General features: G+C 43.1%; 1 protein-coding gene across 3 annotated transcripts in view; it reads right to left on the reverse strand.

The window, feature by feature from the left end:
• Window positions 1–19: 19 nt before the first annotated feature.
• The window catches only part of col4a2 (collagen, type IV, alpha 2), a 70717-nt gene continuing 51838 nt past the window's right edge, over window positions 20–18898 (reverse strand). For 2 of the 3 annotated variants that reach the window (XM_075479454.1, XM_075479455.1), the window contains 30 exons: window positions 18492–18605; window positions 17234–17383; window positions 17068–17139; window positions 16796–16947; window positions 16599–16671; window positions 16294–16400; window positions 15792–15975; window positions 15389–15433; window positions 14354–14428; window positions 14156–14254; window positions 12816–13037; window positions 12561–12722; window positions 12305–12475; window positions 12039–12182; window positions 11830–11955; window positions 11557–11738; window positions 9172–9235; window positions 8984–9058; window positions 8771–8878; window positions 8584–8691; window positions 8416–8487; window positions 7783–7908; window positions 7518–7634; window positions 5686–5847; window positions 5340–5438; window positions 5076–5222; window positions 4807–4923; window positions 4268–4459; window positions 1899–2185; window positions 20–1162 (listed from right to left, as the gene is read on the reverse strand). In XM_075479454.1, the coding sequence (XP_075335569.1) occupies window positions 908–1162; window positions 1899–2185; window positions 4268–4459; window positions 4807–4923; window positions 5076–5222; window positions 5340–5438; window positions 5686–5847; window positions 7518–7634; window positions 7783–7908; window positions 8416–8487; window positions 8584–8691; window positions 8771–8878; window positions 8984–9058; window positions 9172–9235; window positions 11557–11738; window positions 11830–11955; window positions 12039–12182; window positions 12305–12475; window positions 12561–12722; window positions 12816–13037; window positions 14156–14254; window positions 14354–14428; window positions 15389–15433; window positions 15792–15975; window positions 16294–16400; window positions 16599–16671; window positions 16796–16947; window positions 17068–17139; window positions 17234–17383; window positions 18492–18605 (4007 nt within the window). In that variant the 3' untranslated portion in view covers window positions 20–907. The remainder of the gene's footprint in view (window positions 1163–1898; window positions 2186–4267; window positions 4460–4806; window positions 4924–5075; window positions 5223–5339; window positions 5439–5685; window positions 5848–7517; window positions 7635–7782; window positions 7909–8415; window positions 8488–8583; window positions 8692–8770; window positions 8879–8983; window positions 9059–9171; window positions 9236–11556; window positions 11739–11829; window positions 11956–12038; window positions 12183–12304; window positions 12476–12560; window positions 12723–12815; window positions 13038–14155; window positions 14255–14353; window positions 14429–15388; window positions 15434–15791; window positions 15976–16293; window positions 16401–16598; window positions 16672–16795; window positions 16948–17067; window positions 17140–17233; window positions 17384–18491; window positions 18606–18898) is intronic. The other variant, XM_075479456.1, reaches the window with a different exon arrangement.

The following is an 18898-nucleotide window of genomic DNA, read 5'->3' on the forward strand; positions in this document are numbered from 1 at the left end:
GTGTAAAATGACACAAACGTACAACAAAACAACGTTTAATCACGTCACTTCAATCCAATCCTCATGTTGTGAGAGTTAATGTAATCATATTACATTTGAAATGGATCTTCTCAGGGTTGTGTAGGTGAAGGAGAACAGTTGACCTACTTTCTCAGCTGTGTAAAATGCCTTAATCTGACCCAGGATCAGGGAACAGAGCGAGGACTGGCTGCAGTCGGACCTCTGATCCCGAGTGTTTACAGTTCTGTCCCCGCCGGGCAGCTTGGCGGCGGATCATTGATTCAATTTGTTGCTTTAAAAAACGGCCGCGGTGAGGCGGGCATTGGATAAGATAAACATTAAAAACTCTTAGGGAGTAGGTCAAGTTCAATCAGACGGTAGAAACAGAATCAGTGCATCGCATGATCATATGGAAACTTTGACAGTAATTGATAAATTCATAGAAAAGAAAACTTACTGTTACTTTATAAAAACAGGCTTAAGAGCGACAGAAACAAAGCAGGATAATAACAATACACCTCTTCACCTGGATGAGAGGCCGTGTTAGTGGCTTTATGGCGGGCTGCATGCCCGTCACCATGGAAACTGAAGCGGTGCATACATGGATATGTGCATCTTTGGTTCAGCTGTTTTGATGATCTATGATGGTTAACAATGTGACATAGCTGAGGTAATAAGTTAAAAAGTAAGCACCAAACCACATTTAACAAAAAAAGAAAAAAAAAGAATTGTTCTTCCATAATACAGTTGTTCTCAATGCAGAGCTTCTCTTGTTCTGTCTACGGTGTAACTCGAAGCTCAAGGCATCATGCAGTCTTTGCATATCTGAGCTCTGCGACGCTTCCCACTGACAGATGTTTGTGCGACTTTTCAGACGGAGCCGCTTCCTCCTGTCATGCAAAGTCTCTCACAAGTTCTTCATGCAGACCTGGCAGCGGCTGATGCGTGACAGGAGCTGGCCTGCTTTGAGCGTCTCTGATGCCGGCTCAGTGTGGAACGACTGATCTATAGAGGTCAGCCAGAAGCTGTGCTTGTTAGCAAAGTAGTGGCATGTGCCTTTGGCCCCGTTGCACTCAATGAACGGCGTTGTTCGGAAGTCCTCCAGGCAGGAGCCGGGCGATGACAAGGACTGGCCGCCGCCTTCGTCTCCTGCTGCTGTGTGCTGCGGGGTCAAAGGTCAGGGGTGGGGTGAGGTCAGTGAGACAGATCTCAAATCACACGTGCGTGATTTCTGGTAAACAGTGTTTTGAGGAAATGGATTATTCATTCATTTACTTGCCACTAAAGTTTGTTACAAAATATTTAGCCACAGAAGTGTCAAATATTACAGATATTTGTTTAAATTTTCTACTGTAGTCATTTAAATTAATTTAATGCCACTATTTATTTATATCCATTTTACGAGATATACTCTTTATATATCATATATCATACCACTGTATTTATATTATTTACATGTGTTTTATTTCTACACAATCCATCCTTTGCATTAAAGGGAATACAGCAGAAAACTGAAGCACAGACATTAATTTCTGACACATTTTATGGATTCATTTTACACATTTTTTTCTCACAATTAATTGAGCAGCTTACGCACTTTTTGTATTTATTTTGGATATTTCAGTCCCCCAAACTTAAGTCTCCACGTCGCCAGTTCGTAACAAAGATGGCTGTGGCGAATCTTTGGTATTAAAAAAAAAAAACGCTTTCAAGTTTCATAAAGCTCCTCCTGAGCAACCAGATATATTTTAAAAACTTTTTTCACAAGCTTCATAACGGCACTTGTAACTTACCTTCATATGTATATATTTTTTTCTTTCCCTCACAATGATATCACAGCTAACACTAACGCTGGTTTAAGTCCTCTCTGACCGAATTTCCACGTGAAACGAACTCACCATGAGGAAGGAGTAGCCAATCCACAGGCTGCGCCAGCCGTCGGGACACTGTGGGATGGTGATGTCCTGGCTGTGGATTGCAATGGCAACAGACGGAGCTTCACACACTGAGCAGCGACTTATGTACGGTTTGATGTCTCCTTCTTCTACAGGCATCATAGGGAGAGGAGCAGTGGTTGACAACCAGTAGGACTTATCATTTCTGCTGGCATAGTAGCAAATATCTCCAGGGTTGCAGTACAGGAAGGGCATGGTGTTGAACCGTGGAAGGCAGGAGCCGGCTAAACCTGGAGGAAACAATTTGGCACAAAAACGTGTGATGAATAGAGGGTGTTAAGTAGGAAAGACCTCATGACACTTTTGAGATAAGGTATTGCAAAGGGGTTTTAAAACTGAAAACGGAAAAGCAACATTTAGCATCCAAGTAAACTTGTAAAATGAGCACAACCAACAGTTAAGGAATTAGTTTGTGGTCACATTAGACTGAGTAAAGGCAAGAGGCTGCACTTTATAGCTTATGAATTCAACATATAATCTCTATATAAGATATGTTGTTTCTTTCACAGTTTTGCATTAAAGGTGGTGAGAATTAAACATGGAATTTTGCCCTTGACTGAGAAGATGTTTCTGTTTAAGAGATTTTACTGGAAAGTCCACCTTTTTCCAGCCTGCGCAGCTTTCCAAGAAAAGAATCCCTCATAAGTTTATATTCTCATAATTAGTGAGATCGCTATCAGATTTATAGCAAAACCTCAGAATCAACTATTTGTTTTGCCTCTGAGAAAAAGCTGATTCAGTTAGGAACAGAGTCACGTGACTTTAAAAAAAAAAAGGCCAAAGTTGAAAGCATGCCTCTGCTGGTGTGCACTATTTAATTAGACCATGGGAATGGGAAATAGTGGAAAGCATTCTGCCGCAGCTTAGGACATGGCTAGCCAACCGCAGTACATAAGAGGTCTTAAGGTTTCATGACAAACATTTCTTCTGCAGTCTCTAACTCTTCTGATGTACACCAATCAGTATTAAAATGATAAGAGCCTGCTTTATGGTGAGTAGGCTCTTCTTGTGCAACATCTGAGAGTGTCCTTGAGTGTCTGGTACCAGAACCTAAGCGACAGATCCGTGTGGCTGTCGGGTCAAGTCTGTGGATTTGACTTTGCTTCCCACAGATGTCATCAGATCCCAGATCAGATAGGTATCTGAGGAGTTTGAAGCCCATTGAACAACTGTTCTTTAAGCCCTTCGAAACAGTCTTTGTGGGTTGTGTCAAAGTAACATCCACGTGAAACGGGGAGGTAGGTTTACGCAGCAAGCTATTTGCATTGTCACAAGACGAGTGAGTGTTACTCACTTTACCCGTCAGTGGTTTCAATGTGGGGGCTGAAAAACTACAATAATGACTTCTCCTCCAGGAAAAAGCAGCAGAAGAAGAAGAAGAAGAAGAAGAAGAAGAAGAAGAAGAAGAAGAAGACCAGGAGGTCCTGACAGAAATGTTCCTGAGAGCTATACTGTCAACGTCATGGTGAGAGTATGGAATTTGAAGAACTGTGTGCATGTGATGTTATTTACTGATTTGAACTTCCTTTAAAACGATTATTTGGAACAATAAATTTATTGCTGTTGGGTAAATATACTTACATCTAAACATGTAAACAGATATTCTTTACTTAAATTAATATAATAAGTAGGGCTAGGCAACGATTCAAATATTTTAATCTAATATATCACATGATTTCCCTGATTAATCACGATTAATTTGTACGCAAAATCCAAAAATGAATTCAAAAGTAGTGTATAGCTTTTAGCATTTAGCTTTATTTTAAATGTACTGCCATATGAATGAAAGCGCCATAACATTAGTTGTACAAACACACTTTTAACATCAGCATTTTTATGTTGTTTTTATGTAGAAGCCTCGCTCCACTGTCTGTTTCCTTGAATGACTTGCTGGTATCAGTTGTGTGTTTTGCCTTTAAGTGATATTTTAGACTGGAACTACTACGCTGAGAAGACAATTCAACTTGGCAGTGTTTACAGATGACTTTGGTTCTGTCGACTCCGCCGTCTGGAAGAACTTTAAAATGAAAATGGCCGAGTAAAAGTTCCGTACCCTTCTCCATGTTTGGTGGATCAGCCAATTACTTTCTTTTCCGGTTCCGCAGCAGACAGCAACAGACTTTTACAATAATAAAATAAATAATAAAACCTGCGCTAATGCACAATAAAATATTTGTCGGCGTTAAATAATTAATGAGTTAATGCAATAATAACGACTTAACTCGCCCAGCCCTAATAATAAGTAATTTTACTATTTTCAAGTGGAAGTTAGTTAACCTTTGGTAGAGCAGTTTACGTTCACAGTGACTTACCAAGGTCCTGGTTGTGGGCCTTTTCCTGACCCTCGAAGTACAGCAGGCTGTAGCCGTCCCACAGTTTGGACATTCCAACAGGACACATGGGTGTGAGCTCAGACTGACTGTGTTTCACCAGCAAGTAGCCCACGCTGACACTGCGGCCAGGCATACCGGGTAACCCAGAAATGCCAGGGCTGCCACGGAGACCTATAGAGGAATGAGGGGTTTATTCAACTGTCCAGTGGACTAATCGCAGTTATGTAATACTTACTGTACTGAACCCAGCTGATACACAGACTGTTACAAGCATGTGGCCGGCTGTATTTTCATAATCTTTCATTCTCGTAACCGCTTTTGTGAAGATATTACATAATGCAAAGAGACCTTTGTAGTTCAGCTCTAAGTGTTATAGTTAGCAGATCAACTTTCACCAAAAATAACAATCAAAACCTTCTTTGTCATTGGTTCCCTGTTTAAACCATTGTCTAATCTAAATCTTTTAATCCAGGCTTATCAACCTAATCCCAAACTGCCCCACTGTGTCAGACACACACCTTCCATGCCTTGCAGACCAGGATGGCCCTCTGGTCCGAGCCCTCCACGGAATCCAGGCGTTCCTGGGGTGCCGCTAATCCCAGGCATGCCTTTCTGCCCAATGGGTCCCATGAACCCTTTGAAGTCACAGAAAACATGCGTTATTGAGCTGTGCATGTACAACACCGGTCTAAAGTTTGGACTTTCAAAATGAATTAACAGATGTCCAAATGTTTAATTTGTACTGTACGGTATGTTCAACAGAAAATATTTGAATAGAATTAGTAACCTGAATCTCCAGGTGGGCCTTTAGGTCCTGGTCCCCCTCCATTCCCCCTCGGTCCTTGGATACCCTGTGGTCCTGAAGGACCCCTCTCCCCTTGAATTTTAACGGGAGGTGGAGGACGACCCTGGCTACCAGGTGGCCCGTGAAAACCTGCAGGATATATGGATAATTTAACAACTCAGATTAGAGAGATGACATATATACTAATTCATGCTAGCATTAATGCTAACTAGCAACCAGATGACTGATTAGGAGTCTGTTACTGACCTGGGAGTCCAGTGTTTCCTTTTGGACCCTGCGGTCCTCTTTCTCCTTTAGGACCAATCATGCCAGGGACTCCCATCAGCCCTTGTTCCCCTTTAACTCCTGTAAAAAAAAAACATGCACTTCAGGAGTGTGCACATCAGCAGGAGATCCAATGTTTGACCTGTATAGACCTGCTGAAATGTACATTAATACGATTTTTTAGGCAAGATAATATCAGCCAACAGCCAACAAATGCAACAATGGCCTTTAAACTCACCCAAAGACTCCCCGTTGCAAACATTTCACTCATAGAACTGCAGTCAATGAAGAAAAGAGGTGTCCTTCAAAGTGTTTCATATTTCCATACCTTTCTTTCCAGAGATACCACTAGGCCCCCTGTATCCAGCGGGACCTGGCTCTCCTCTAAAGCCTCTGCTACCGGGGAATCCAGGAAACCCAGTTATTCCCTGTACTCCCTTTTCTCCAAGGGGAGCATCGAAACCCGGAATTCCTCTGGGCCCAGGAAAACCTAAGAAATAAATCAATTAAGATTAATGAATACATACAAAATAATAAAATGGTAAAGAACAGCTCTCAATGTTAAAAAAAAAAGTGGCGATACGAATGCCATTTTAGTCATTCCTAAATAAATAAACAAGCCTATGAAATGAATACATATGGTTATGAGACAAAAAAAATCAAGTAAATATGTAGATGAACTGAAAAAAAAAATCATCAATAAAACTTTTTTTTTTCTAAGTACAACTTTTATTTAACCCTTTATTTGAGCAGAAGAGATGGAATCGCAAAGACTAAGGAAATAAACGTGACATTGCAAACACAAAAAAAGTTTTCATTTGATTGGGAATATTTATAAAAGAAAGAATGATTGAGGTATATCAACTGATCTGTATAACCCTAGTTTAATCAAAGTTGGGACTACAGAGCGCTAATAAAAAGCTGGATTTCTCCTCTCCTCTTTAGTCCAGAGGACAGAGCTTCCATAGTATTCAAAAAAGAATTCAAATTCTGATTTGTCTGATTTGCCGGCTTTCCACTTTGCCTCAGCCCATTTCAAATTAGCTTTGGTCCAGAGAAGACGGCAGTATTTCTGTATCATGTTCATATGTTATCAGAATTAGGATTAAGAAAGTATTTTCTAATCTAATTTAATGTTCACATTTGGCTTTCTCTTTACTTAATGGAGCTTTAACCTGCATTTGTGGACTGTGTTCGCAGACAATAACGTCTGGAAGTGTTCCTGAGTGCTCGCGGTAATATTGAATTTCGGCCGTGTCCCTTGTGCAAAAATGTCTTAAGATCAATTGAATGTTTTGATAAAATCATGTTCTCTAGATTATGCAATCTGTAAAGACTTCACAATTAAATTTGCTCCAGCGTTTGCAGACACAGTTTTTGCAGATTGCTGAACCTCTGCCTATCTTTACTTCCGAGGGACTCTGCCTCACTTTGGTGCTCTTTTTGGGCCTAACCATGTCTCTGACCTGTTTCTAGTTGATCTATTAGTTGCAGCATGTTCGTCCAGCTGTTTAGGTTTAGTACCGCTTACTTTCCTAGCATTGTGTTGGCCCTGTCCCAACTCTTTTGAGACGTGCTGTTGCCAACAAATTCAAGATGAGCTAATAGTTTTAATGAAACAGCTAAATATACTTTTTTATGTGTATAAAATATTGATTTATGAGATTTGAAAATCATTAATTTTTTTGGGAATTGGGGGTGTCTTATAGTTATCTATTTCAGAATTTATTTCAAGGCCTTACTTACATTTATTTAATCAAGTATTAATTTATTTCCCATGGACTTAAATGGCATTCCATAGAATAACTATAAAAAAACATCAGTATACAGAATCATCGTATCACTGATTCTGTATTATGTGTAGAGAGAATGCGCATGATGTCATCCGACATGAGACGGTACTAGAGTTACACAAACTGAGTGGCAAGAAGAGCTAGCTTACTGACGGTGAACTGCTCGTTCTAATGTAACACATAGAGTAGGTTACAGGTAACTTTAATCTAAAAAAAAATCGAGCCCAATAGATTTTAATCTAAGGGGATATTCATTTGTTGTGCTCCCAATTCCACGACTAGCAGCAGAAGCTATGGTGAATGTTATATCAGTCTGTATAGAACAGGGATTTAGATGTATATTCCTACAACAATGGCTTCTTTTCACCTTGGTAACCTGTAGGTCCTGGAAAGCCAGAATCCCCCCTTGGCCCTGGTGTTTCTGGGGTTGCATCTGGTCCCTTAAAGCCACGTATTCCTGGCAGCCCAGGTTGGCCAAAGTCACCTGAACAAGTGAAACATGGAACTGTGTCAAGCCTTAAGAAAGGAAATTTCCATCGCAACTTCCATTATGTGTCGCTGTGTGGTATTTGTTCCGTTCTTTGGGGTCTTGACTAATTCTGGCTCGCTAACGAATAAAGGTGCAGGCTCACCTGGAGGCCCCAGGATGCCCTTCAAACCCGGTGTGCCTGGAACACCTGGCTGATTGTTGGGGATGCCACTCTCTCCCTTCAGTCCTTTAACTCCTGGCTCCCCAGCCGGTCCAACAGTGTCCAGACCTGATGCAAACACGGTCCAGAAACACATTCTTTACGGCGGTCTTAAAAACATCAGATGGGTTTTATTTTGCACTCTAAGACTCCCGGTCATAAATGATGAAATCACCACTCCTGGAGGATATTCATTATGCTTTTTCATTTAGTTAAAAAAAAGATTCCAAAATTTGTGCCTCAACTTGATCTGAAGAATTTTATTGCGATTTTTTTTTACAAATCCAGGATGATCAGCTAAAATTGTTTTGTCATAAATGTGTTTCATAAAAAAAAAAAAGCTGAATAAATTAAGTTTGGTGATTCCATCACTTTTTTTGCTTTTATCAGAATCTCTGAAAACACTAAAATATTCCTCTAAGAGATTAAAAATAGTATCAAACATTCATAATTAACACATAATTGGTTAAAACACTTTTATATTTGATGATATAGATGAAATAGAGCCCGACAGCCTTTTAACCAGAAACATTAACATATATATTCCCGCAGGTTTAATTCTCTGAGGTCTGGTACCTGGTGTTCCTGAGGGACCCTTCTGTCCTTTCAGTCCATGTAATCCAAAGAGGCCCTTTGAGCCAGGGTAACCTGTGCACATTTAATTACTCAGAGCGTGGACTTTGGTGGAAAAACAGAATGCATATCAATGAGAAGGAGCAAAGGGAATTGGTCTGACGTGGTTACCTTTGCCTCCTGGGAAACCAGGAAAGCCTGGCTGTCCGTCTTGTCCAGGTGATCCGGGGAAGCCCTTTTGACCTTGCTTACCAGGAGCTCCACTCTGCCCATCCGAGCCTGCAAAATAAATCAATTAGCGCAAATAAATGTAGATCTGCTGCAGCGTGTTGATGTAAAGTGAAAGCTAGTCTTTTACCTGAAAATCCATGTATTCCTGGATTACCCGATTCCCCCTTTTTACCAACAATACCCTCAAAACCAGAAACACCCCTGTCCCCAGTCGTTCCATTCAATCCTTTCTGGCCTGTAAGACGGAAATGAAACTTTTCATATCAGCCACAAGCATATTAACAATGCTGATAAAATCCACAGGAGAAGCAACAACAAGTGTATGGAGTCCAGCTTGTACCTGGTTCTCCAGGAAATCCAAACTCTCCTCTCAATCCAGGAGATCCTGGAATGTCTATTTGAGCGCCTCGGTCACCTGTGATATTTAGCTGAATTTACTATTACATTAGAATATATTAATCACATTTAATTCATGATTGCCATATTAACGCTGGCTCGTCAATCGCTGGTTTCAATTGAAATCTATACCTTTGGCTCCCTTCCTTCCTTTGTCACCTGATGCGCCATAAGCCCCGGGACTTCCTTTGATTCCCTGAAAAATAAGGCAGTTAAAAGTAGCAACAAATAATTCATCACATCAGGTAATACATTGTTATCTAACATGTGCAAAACAATAAAAAAATAACTTTTGAAAATAACATAAATTTGACATTACCACATGATACAATAAATAATGAAAAAATGTCAAAAGTTTCGGAAACTCCTCTCTCTGGCAGGAGGGTTCCAAAAGATCGGATTTCAGGGACATAGAACTGGGTCTGCGCGTGGAAGAGGCTCAAAAAGCACTTGCGCACTTTTCCGTGTTAGAGGTTAGAGGAGGACGCAGACTGCAGCCCAAGTTGAGGTTCTAAGTTGAGGTGGGGATCACAACTTGCCGCTGAAGAGAAGAAAGGCCTTCTGGGTATTTGCGCTACAAGACGTTGCCACCTCGTGGGCTGGATGATGAACTTTTATTAAACGTGGTTATAAACAATTCTGTCCACCTATTTGTCTTTGTCGACTCTGCATATGTAGAAGGTTATACTGAGGAGCCTGATATCTAACCCAGTTTGGTTATTCTGGTGTGTGGATAGAAATAGCTCTTTTAATACTCTCCTTATTATGATATCTTTTTATGTCAGAGTTTAATCTCTTCTGTTCTTTTAGATGAGACCTGAGATAATGAAGGTTTGAGTACTGGGCTTTTGGTTGACGTTACCGTTGAATGTCATACCACCGCTGGTGGCCCTGAATATTTTCTGTCACGTCCATGGGGTTTTCGCCATGTTTTTAGTTTCTGTTTAGTTCTTAGTTTTACCATGCTTTAGTTTTCTAGTCCACGCCCAGTATTTAGTTTAGCCATGTTTTCCCCATAGTTTCTGTTGCTCTGCCATCACCATCATTCACTTCACCTGTGTTTCCCCTCAGCTGCACTCACTCACCTATCACTCAGTCAGTATTTAATTTCCAGGTTTCCTCATTGCTTTTGCCAGATCCTACCTGTCAATACCAGTGGCGGCTGCTGACTTTTAAAACAGGGGAAGCCCATATTACGCGTTCAGGGTTGTAGTGGCTCGTGCCATCCCAAAGCAGAAGATAGCAAAGTTAAAAAGAATTAGTTATAACATAGCTGTGTCTAGTATGACGAGTATGCCCAGCAAATACACAGAAAGAAGGTATAGACTTTGAAAATTCACACAGCAAGGCCAAAATCAAGTATGATCGAATCTGAGGCCTGTAAATGGCTGGATCTGTGGCTGGATCAGAATCTGTGGAGCATTTTTCCCTGTCATAATGTATACTTAGAGTTTGATGGTGGTGGTAAGTATTCTTAAAAAAGGTAACATTTGTGAATGGCAGCATGAATTCTGGAAAGAAACAACTAAAAGTATGAGTGAAACTCCGACAGCACTTTCACAGACAACCAGTCTCCTTCGTATCCGCTTTGGGACTGAAGTTCCAGCGTGCTTCTCCCCGCTTAAAAATTCGGCTGCCACAACATCTCTCATGATGGACAAACACTAACTCCAATCATCACGACACAGCCCCTCATATTGACACGCCCACGTCTAATCTACCCCCAGAGACGCCCGGCAGCCTCGGAAGTGAGTTTTTGTCCATTTAGCCAATGATGACCTAGAATTGTAGAAAAAAACTTGACTCTCCCGCCCCCTCCTGAAGCCGGGCAGCCCTCGGCTCGGAAGCCTGGCTGTTAGTGGCGGCTTCATAACATGATTTCCTCAGTGAACGGCGGCGATTTCAGAACAAATCACTTCATTAAGCTACAGGACAACATGTTGTAGTTATGAAAGTAAATGCAGTATTGGGCATATCTTGTGTTTTGTGAATAACTGTTTTATCGTCAGTTTAACATTGAAGATGTAGCAATTTCGCCAGAGAATGGGAGAGGCTGTCCGGCTTCCCGTGTGTTCTGAATAGCCGCGGCTGGTCAATACCCTTCACGCCAAGCTAAGCTAAGTATTATCATGTCATGTCAAGTCAAGTCCTTTGTTTTTTCATGGCCATAGTCAAGTTTTGTTTTGTTTAGTCACAGTTTAGTTTTGTTATCCGGCTCAGCCGCGCTTTGTGTTGACCTTGTTTTGAAAAATAAATCAAGTTTGCTTTAAGTCCGCATCCATGTACCTCCACGTGAGGTTACTCTAAGCCCATGGACCTGATGAAGGTGAGATAGACTTTTATAGAGATAGAGTTTTTTCGTTTCATTGCTAACGAAATTAAAACCTGAAATGTCCAACATAAGCAGGGGAAGAGCAGACCTTGTTTTTAAGCTGATGGAGCTCTTCATCAGGATTATAAGGTGATAACCATGAATCCACCGAATCACATAACTTTCTCTGGTGTGGCTCTGCTCACCTTTTTGCCATGCGTTCCCTCAAAGCCTAAAATGCCTCGATTTCCTGTTGGTCCTGGCATTCCTTTAATCCCTGGTAGCCCCTGTGCACCTGGATCGCCTTCATTACCTTTGTTGTTGCTGGGGTCTCCAGGAAGACCGTGGTATCCCCCTGAGCCCGGGAGGCCAGGAAAACCTTTAGAGCCTGTAGAAAGCAGCAAGATTTCTCGAAGTGAGGGGAGAAGGGACACAGAAAGTAAAATGGAAGAGGATGATATTAGACTGGAGCTACACACCTCTTGGCCCAGTGAACCCTTGATTTCCTTCGAAGCCAATATCTCCTTTGACTCCTTTCATGTCAACAATCATTTTAGCTGGGATCTCGGGCTTCTCACCAGCTGGACCCATCAGGCCACGCTCACCTGGCAACAGAAAGAGGGGTGGAATTGTAGGAGGTGCCAGTCTCACGGCAGCAATGACATCAGTAGATGACTGAGCGTCTCACCTTTCTCTCCACTATGTCCTATTACTCCTTTTAGGCCAAACTGCCCAGGCACTCCAGGCTCTCCTTTCCCACCAATCGGGCCTTTCCCCCCAAGATTACCCCGGAACCCCTCAAAACCTGACATGCCAGCAGACCCTTTGTCTCCTGAAAAAGGGAAACGTCCCAGAAACAATTATTCAGACTTAAGCTGTTAGATGATCGAAATGTTTAAACACCTTATTTGATGTCTTAAACAAGTAGCACTGTATGTTGTGTGAGGAACCAACCTTTCATTCCTGGTAGTCCTGGGCGTCCGCCTGCACCTGGCTGCCCTCGGTCACCTGGCGTGCCTTGCTCTCCAATGACGCCATCATTGCCATACGTCCCTGGCATGCCTTTCAGCCCCGTTGGACCTGGAGCACCCGGGTCTCCATCAGTTCCCCTCTCTCCTGTGATTCCTGAGGAGCCAGACAGCAGTTTACTCGTACCAAAAAGGGAGGAGATCATTTCTGGTTTTGTGTGTTTAATTACTTTTACTCTAACCTGGCTGTCCAGTTGCACCACGTGGCCCAGGCGGGCCTGCTCCACCAGGATCACCAGGGAAGCCATATTTGCCCGCTGGCCCAGTTCTTCCCTCCTCCCCTGGCAGGCCTGAATTACCTGCCTCACCCTTGAAGCCAATCATACCAGGCATGCCAGTCATTCCTGGAAAAAGCAGGCAAATACAAAAAACTGTTTGAAACTATCTGCTTCCTTACATTTTTCATTCCGTTAGGTGACTGTGAAACAACAGCTTACCGTGATAGCCCGGTGGCCCTTGGTTTCCAATACTGCCTTTCTCTCCTTGAAGCCCTGGTTGCCCTGGGTCACCTGGTGGTCCAGGTGATGCTCCCAATATTTCACCATGAGCCCCCTTCTCACCTGGTTCCCCATATCGCCCGGGAGCACCGGACACGCCAGGATCTCCAACTGAGCCTTTGCTCCCAGGAATCCCCAAATCTCCACGGGAACCGGGGAAACCTTTTTTAAAGGGGGGGGGGGTGGCAAACAAAAACAAACCCGGACTAAAGACAAATTCAAATCGGTTCGCCCGAGGAGTTAAACTGATTTTCCTACACTTTAATGAAACTTTTTTTAAGGAGCAGGTTAAACAAAAAGATTTGTTTGCTCTTTCCCACTCAGTTGAATATCAGTTACACTTTAAACTCTCAACATTTCATGTGTTTTAGGTATCGGGGCGTGACAAAATAGATCTTGAAATGAGCTAAACTTCAGATGATGCAGAAGCAGAGTGCAAAATACTCTACAAACCATGACTCAATAGCTCGCCAAACCACCTTCAGCAGCTTGAAGTGATCGTTATGTCTCTGCCGTTCTGTATGACGTGTCCAAATCATCGCCTCTCCATCACCGTGTTGGAAAGCTTGCATGATGAGTATGGATGTCATCACTATAAAAGTTTTGTTGATGATCATTTGTCGTAAAAGTTGGAGTCGCCAATTAATTGATGATATATGTTGTTGGGCGGTGGGAGGAAGCCAGAGCACCTTGAGAGAACCCACGCTTACACGGGAGAACATGCAGACTTCACACGGAACCAAAAGTCCCAGCCAGGATTCGAACCAGGAACCTTCTTGCTGAGAGGCGACGGTGCTAACCACCCCGTCACAAACAACCAAAAAATATGCCTGTTTGCCTTTTAAGATTTTAAAAGACAAGCTGTCCGTGTTGGCGAGGTGTTGCGATCGCTATCAGTCACGATTCATTGTTTATTGTGACAGGACTTGTAAGATGAGAGTCGTCGTCTTACAATCTTGAAAGAGGATGCTTTGTTAGGTTTTATAGGGGGAGTTTATTGATAGAAAAAACATTCTTAGCCTGTCAGTTGCACATACAAGCACTCTAGGATTGTAGCTCAATATGGGTCAAATTGCAAAGATTTTCTGTCCCAATCAACCCATTACACCCAGATAAAAGGTAAAATGAGTCCCGTCTTGAAAATCCCTGAATATTCTATATCTTTACTTGTAGTAAAGAAGTGGGGGAGTGTTGTTCCAGTGCTTCTCAACCACACGACACCAATGCTGATCAGTACTATTCATCCCACGGCTGCACAGCTTTTACATGTCACCCCTTACCTGGTGGTCCAGGACTGCCACCCGTGCCTCGCTCTCCTTGTTCTCCTTTTTCTCCCTTGACTCCAAAGAATCCCGGTTGTCCTTTTGAGCCGGAAGTTCCTATTGAATTTAAAATTACAACAGGACATCAAATGCCACACAACAGCTACCCTTGAGGCAAGATTTAGTACAAGTCTCTTCCTGTTACAGTATGTGTACCTTGTAAACCCGATAATCCAATGGGTCCTGGAAGTCCAGGCCGACCAGGAGGTCCTGCAACGGCTTCACAAAGTCCTGAGAAGGTAACAGAAACACAATGTTCAGGACAACATCAAGGCGGTCTGTTGAGGTGGCTGTTTTTAAAGGGATAGTTCGCCTCTTTTGACATGAAGCTGTATGACATCCCATACTAGCAATATCGTTTATGAACATTGGCTTACCCCCTGCTGCGTTCTGTGAGCCATGTTCCGGCCTCGTTTTGGTGTTGACGAAGGTAGTCCAGCTTGTTGGCTGGGGTTTAAAAAATAAAACGTTTTGCTTCTCAAAACAATATGCGTTCAAAAGAGTAATACATTTGCATCACAAAATCGTTGTCAAGGAAAAAGTCAGACCTCACAATCGATTGGCGCTATTTCTCTCTTCCTTCGTATCACTGCCTGCTGTGCAGACCGAAGTGCAGACCGAGCAGTCCCCTGCTTCCGAGCAGTAAACAACTTGAAACAGGCACGGCAGGCGGCAGCACGCAGTGATACAAAGGGAGAGAAAATAGCGCCAAGCGATTGTGAGGTCTGACTTTTTCCTGGACAACGATTTTGTGATGCAAATGTATTACTCTTTTGAACGCATATTGTTTTGAGAAGCAAAACGCTTTATTTTTGTGCCCCCATCCAACTAGCCGGACTACCTTCGTCAACACCAAAACGAGGCTGGAATCTGGCTCACAGGACGCAGCGGGGGTAAGAAAATGTTCATGCACGATATTGCTAGTATGGGATGTCATACAGCTTCATATCAAAAGAGGCGAACTGTCCCTTTAAGAAACTATTGGTGCAAGTGATTTTTGACTGCTGCCCAGCGTGAATGGTCTTCAGAATCAGGCATTATCATTACATTAACTGGTAGCTCAACACACTAAACATCACAGTGTAAACAACTCAAAAAATCATCATGCCCACCAGTCAGATAATCCAAAGGCAAAGCACAATAGCGTTATAAAGGGGAGCGATAAGATGAAAATATTGCTATACCAGCTACCTGTTACATCCACCTGTCCTTCTTCTCCTGTTGGACTACAGCCGCCTTTCAGTTGCAAATGAGGGAGAAGGAAAGAGAGAGGCATTCGGAACAAGAGTTATTCAAAAAGCACAAGCATTATCTCAAACAAGCTGAGCTGCAGCTGGTTTGAGGGATGCAGCCCCTGCATTAAGGAGACAACAGGAGGAAGAAAAGTGAACAAACTGAGCAAATCTACTTGTCATGCGTCCCTCTCTTTTCGCCACAAGCCATTAATGTTCATTCCAGTTGTACCGCTTTGCACTGAGTAACAAAAGAGGGCATTTCGAAAAGAGGCAAGGAAAAAATACATGGAGCGAAAAACTACAACACAAAAAAAGAAGCTGCACAGAAGCAGGCACGGAGGCAGTCAGCTGCCTCTCACCTGGAATCCCGGGAGTTCCTGAAACTCCGTTGTAGCCAGCGAGGCCGTCATCTCCAGGTAAACCCCGCTGGCCTTTGAGGCCTGCAAGATCTTGACCTGGTTCTCCCCTCAGTCCGGCTGCACCGGGTCCACCACTTGGTCCTGGGAAACCTTTCTCGCCACGTTCTCCCGAAGGCCCTTCGCCCTGTTCATATAAAACAGCACAGTCATTATACGGTATACGAGCAAGTTCTACAAGCTACTGAATCATGGGAAATACTGCCTTTTCCACACAGTGTTTCTGTGTGTTGGCTTATTAAGACTGAGCGTAATATGTCATGTGCTGTTGTTAATCTGAGGCTACATTTACCTGGTGAGGACCAGATGATTCATTTTCTATTATGACCTAATTCGTAAAAACCTTCGAACTGAAACACACTGGACTTTCTTTTTCAGATGACTGCAGGTGAGCCGTAAGCATGCAGATTATTAAACTAATAATGGAGACAACTGATGGACTCACTGGATAACCGCGACTACCAGGGAAACCAGGAAGACCATATGAGCCTGGAGTACCCGTTTGTCCTGACTCGCCATCTCTTCCTGGATCCCCTGCGTCACCAGGATATCCTGTTGGGATCAAACACACAAACACACACACACACACACACACACACACACACACACACACACCAGACCGTAAGTTTTTAATCAACCATCAACAAAACATGTAACCGCACACGTGTATGGACAGTATGCAAATACGGTGCGGAGATTAGTGGATCACCGATGTTGATCAGAAACGAGATGAAATAACACAGACTGCACCTTTCTGTTTGGCAACAGCCAAGTCTCCTTTTCGACCTTTTGGGCCTGGACGTCCAGTCGCCCCAGGAGATCCCTACAACACAATACAACATGACACGACGCAGATGAGTGTGACGCGGTAAAGAAGGGCTTCTAGCAAGTTATGCAAGAAAACTGAATGAATTCCGCAACGATGCCATTCTCCTTATTTTCCTTACGGGGAACCCGTCGTCTCCTTGGAGACCGGGGTCTCCTGAGTCACCCTCACGACCAAATTCTCCCGTCATGCCGGGATCGCCGCGTTCACCAGCAGGACCGGGTAAGCCAGGCTGGGCATTTAAGACACTGCAATGGCAGTCTCCATGATCACCTAAACAGACAACATGTTCCGCTGGTAAATATTTCACAAAACTGGACTGATTTAAAAAACAAAAAACAAAAAAGACACGAAAGGCAATACTTAAAAAGAAATGTAACTTCTGTAGATCACCTTTCACTCCTTTAAAGCCTGCACTGCCAGGCCTTCCCCTCCCACCCGGAGAACCCTTGAAGAACTCCTCCCCTGCAGACAAAATTGAAGTACAGCGAATTCCACATTTTAAGACAAAAATGGAGATTGCACTGAGAGTAATCTCTCCATCCACACAGTCACTCACATGTTCCTTTGGGTCCGGGAGGGCCTAGGTTCCCCGGGCGCCCGTTGGCTCCTGGGGGTCCTGCGATGACAGCAGGCCGCCCTGGTTCCCCTTGCTCGCCCTTCTCTCCTTGATCTCCCTTGAAACCAAATGGGCCGAAGGAATCCCACACTGAAAAACACAAAGGGATCTTTAAGGGTGAGAAGAAAAAAGTCCCGAGAACTGGTTCTGAGATTCCTTTCCTGTGATGACTGTGATGAAAAACACCCCAAAAAAAATCAAACACAAACACTGAATACTGCTGTCGTCACTGACACCAAATGAACCAAATAATCTGATTTCAATTTACGAAGGTGGAAAAAGGATTAAAGGACAAAAAAAGCTGTGGAAACAGTCAGTTGCAGCAGTAATCAGGAAGTATAGAGCAGGCTGTGGTGCTCCCGATCAGAACCACAGTGGCTGCCGTCTAAAGAAATGCACAACCCGGCCCTGAAAAAACAAACAAGGCCGGCAGAGTTGGTATATCAATGGAAATGTGAACTTCTGTCATGGCGCAGACAAGGCATGGCGTAAAATCCGCCTTTATGGAAAACATCCAAGAAAAACAACTCTTTCTGAAAAACAAAAAGGGTTGAAAAAAAAATGAAGCCCGCTGAGGACATTTCTTTGGTCACACGAAAACAAGATAAATTTGGTTGGTCCAGCATGTTTGGCATGAACCTATCCAGGAATATTACAGCACTGACAGCCCAGAGAGTATTACACAGAGGTGGGAGTGTGATGATATGAGGTGGCGTGACTGCAAAATGGATAGGGCAGGGAACTTTTATAGACGGCCCCCATGAATGCACGAGGATGTACCTAAAATACCGGCTGGCAAAGAAATGGACGACTCTGACTGACATGCCCATGTATGTCACCTGACTGGAGCCCGAGTAAAACAGTTTTTCTGGGAATTTTAGCGTGAAGGTAACTAACACAACTCTCTCCAGAAGAGAGTAGGTGGAAGTAAATGTGTTATGTCATCATGCATATAATATAGTATATAAATATACACGCTGCTATATATAGAATATAGTAACATGAATATAGATGGTACAGAATATATCTGTTGGATAAAGCCTCTCATGAATGAGCGTGTAATTGTTCTACAGTGCAGGGTTGAGGTGTGGATACTGGTTATTTTCCTGCAAAGTCCTTCTTCTTCAGCAGAGTCCATGTTGACCTTTTGCTGCTCATTCCCATTCCCATTCTCTCGGTGTAACTTCAGTTTACAAACCTTGCTGCTGTGTTTCAGATGCAGGACGTCCAGGGGGTCCAGGGAAGCCTTTCTCTCCATCTGGACCCCTCGCTCCTTGTGGACCCGGCTCACCAGGAGGTCCAGGGGTGCCACCTTAAGAGGTCAAAGCAAATAGAAGAAACATTTACTTGCATCCATACAGGTAACATTAAGTTTCAGCAAAGAGTTGCCAACAGCCAAACCCTCATGTGAAAATACTGCAACAATGACACTGATTGATTTGTTTGTTTAAAGCAATATGATGAGAAGTTTGCTGAACCTTAAAACTATGCTCTTCTGACTCGTTTTGAAGTACACTGATTTTTGTTATGGTCACTTCCAGGCCTGAATCTGCCCTAAAAGCACCCGGGAGCTGAGACACCAGAGTTCAGGACTTTGGTTTCAAG

This window comes from Odontesthes bonariensis, chromosome 12 (genome assembly GCF_027942865.1).
Source record: "Odontesthes bonariensis isolate fOdoBon6 chromosome 12, fOdoBon6.hap1, whole genome shotgun sequence".
NCBI classification, from domain to species: domain Eukaryota; kingdom Metazoa; phylum Chordata; class Actinopteri; order Atheriniformes; family Atherinopsidae; genus Odontesthes; species Odontesthes bonariensis.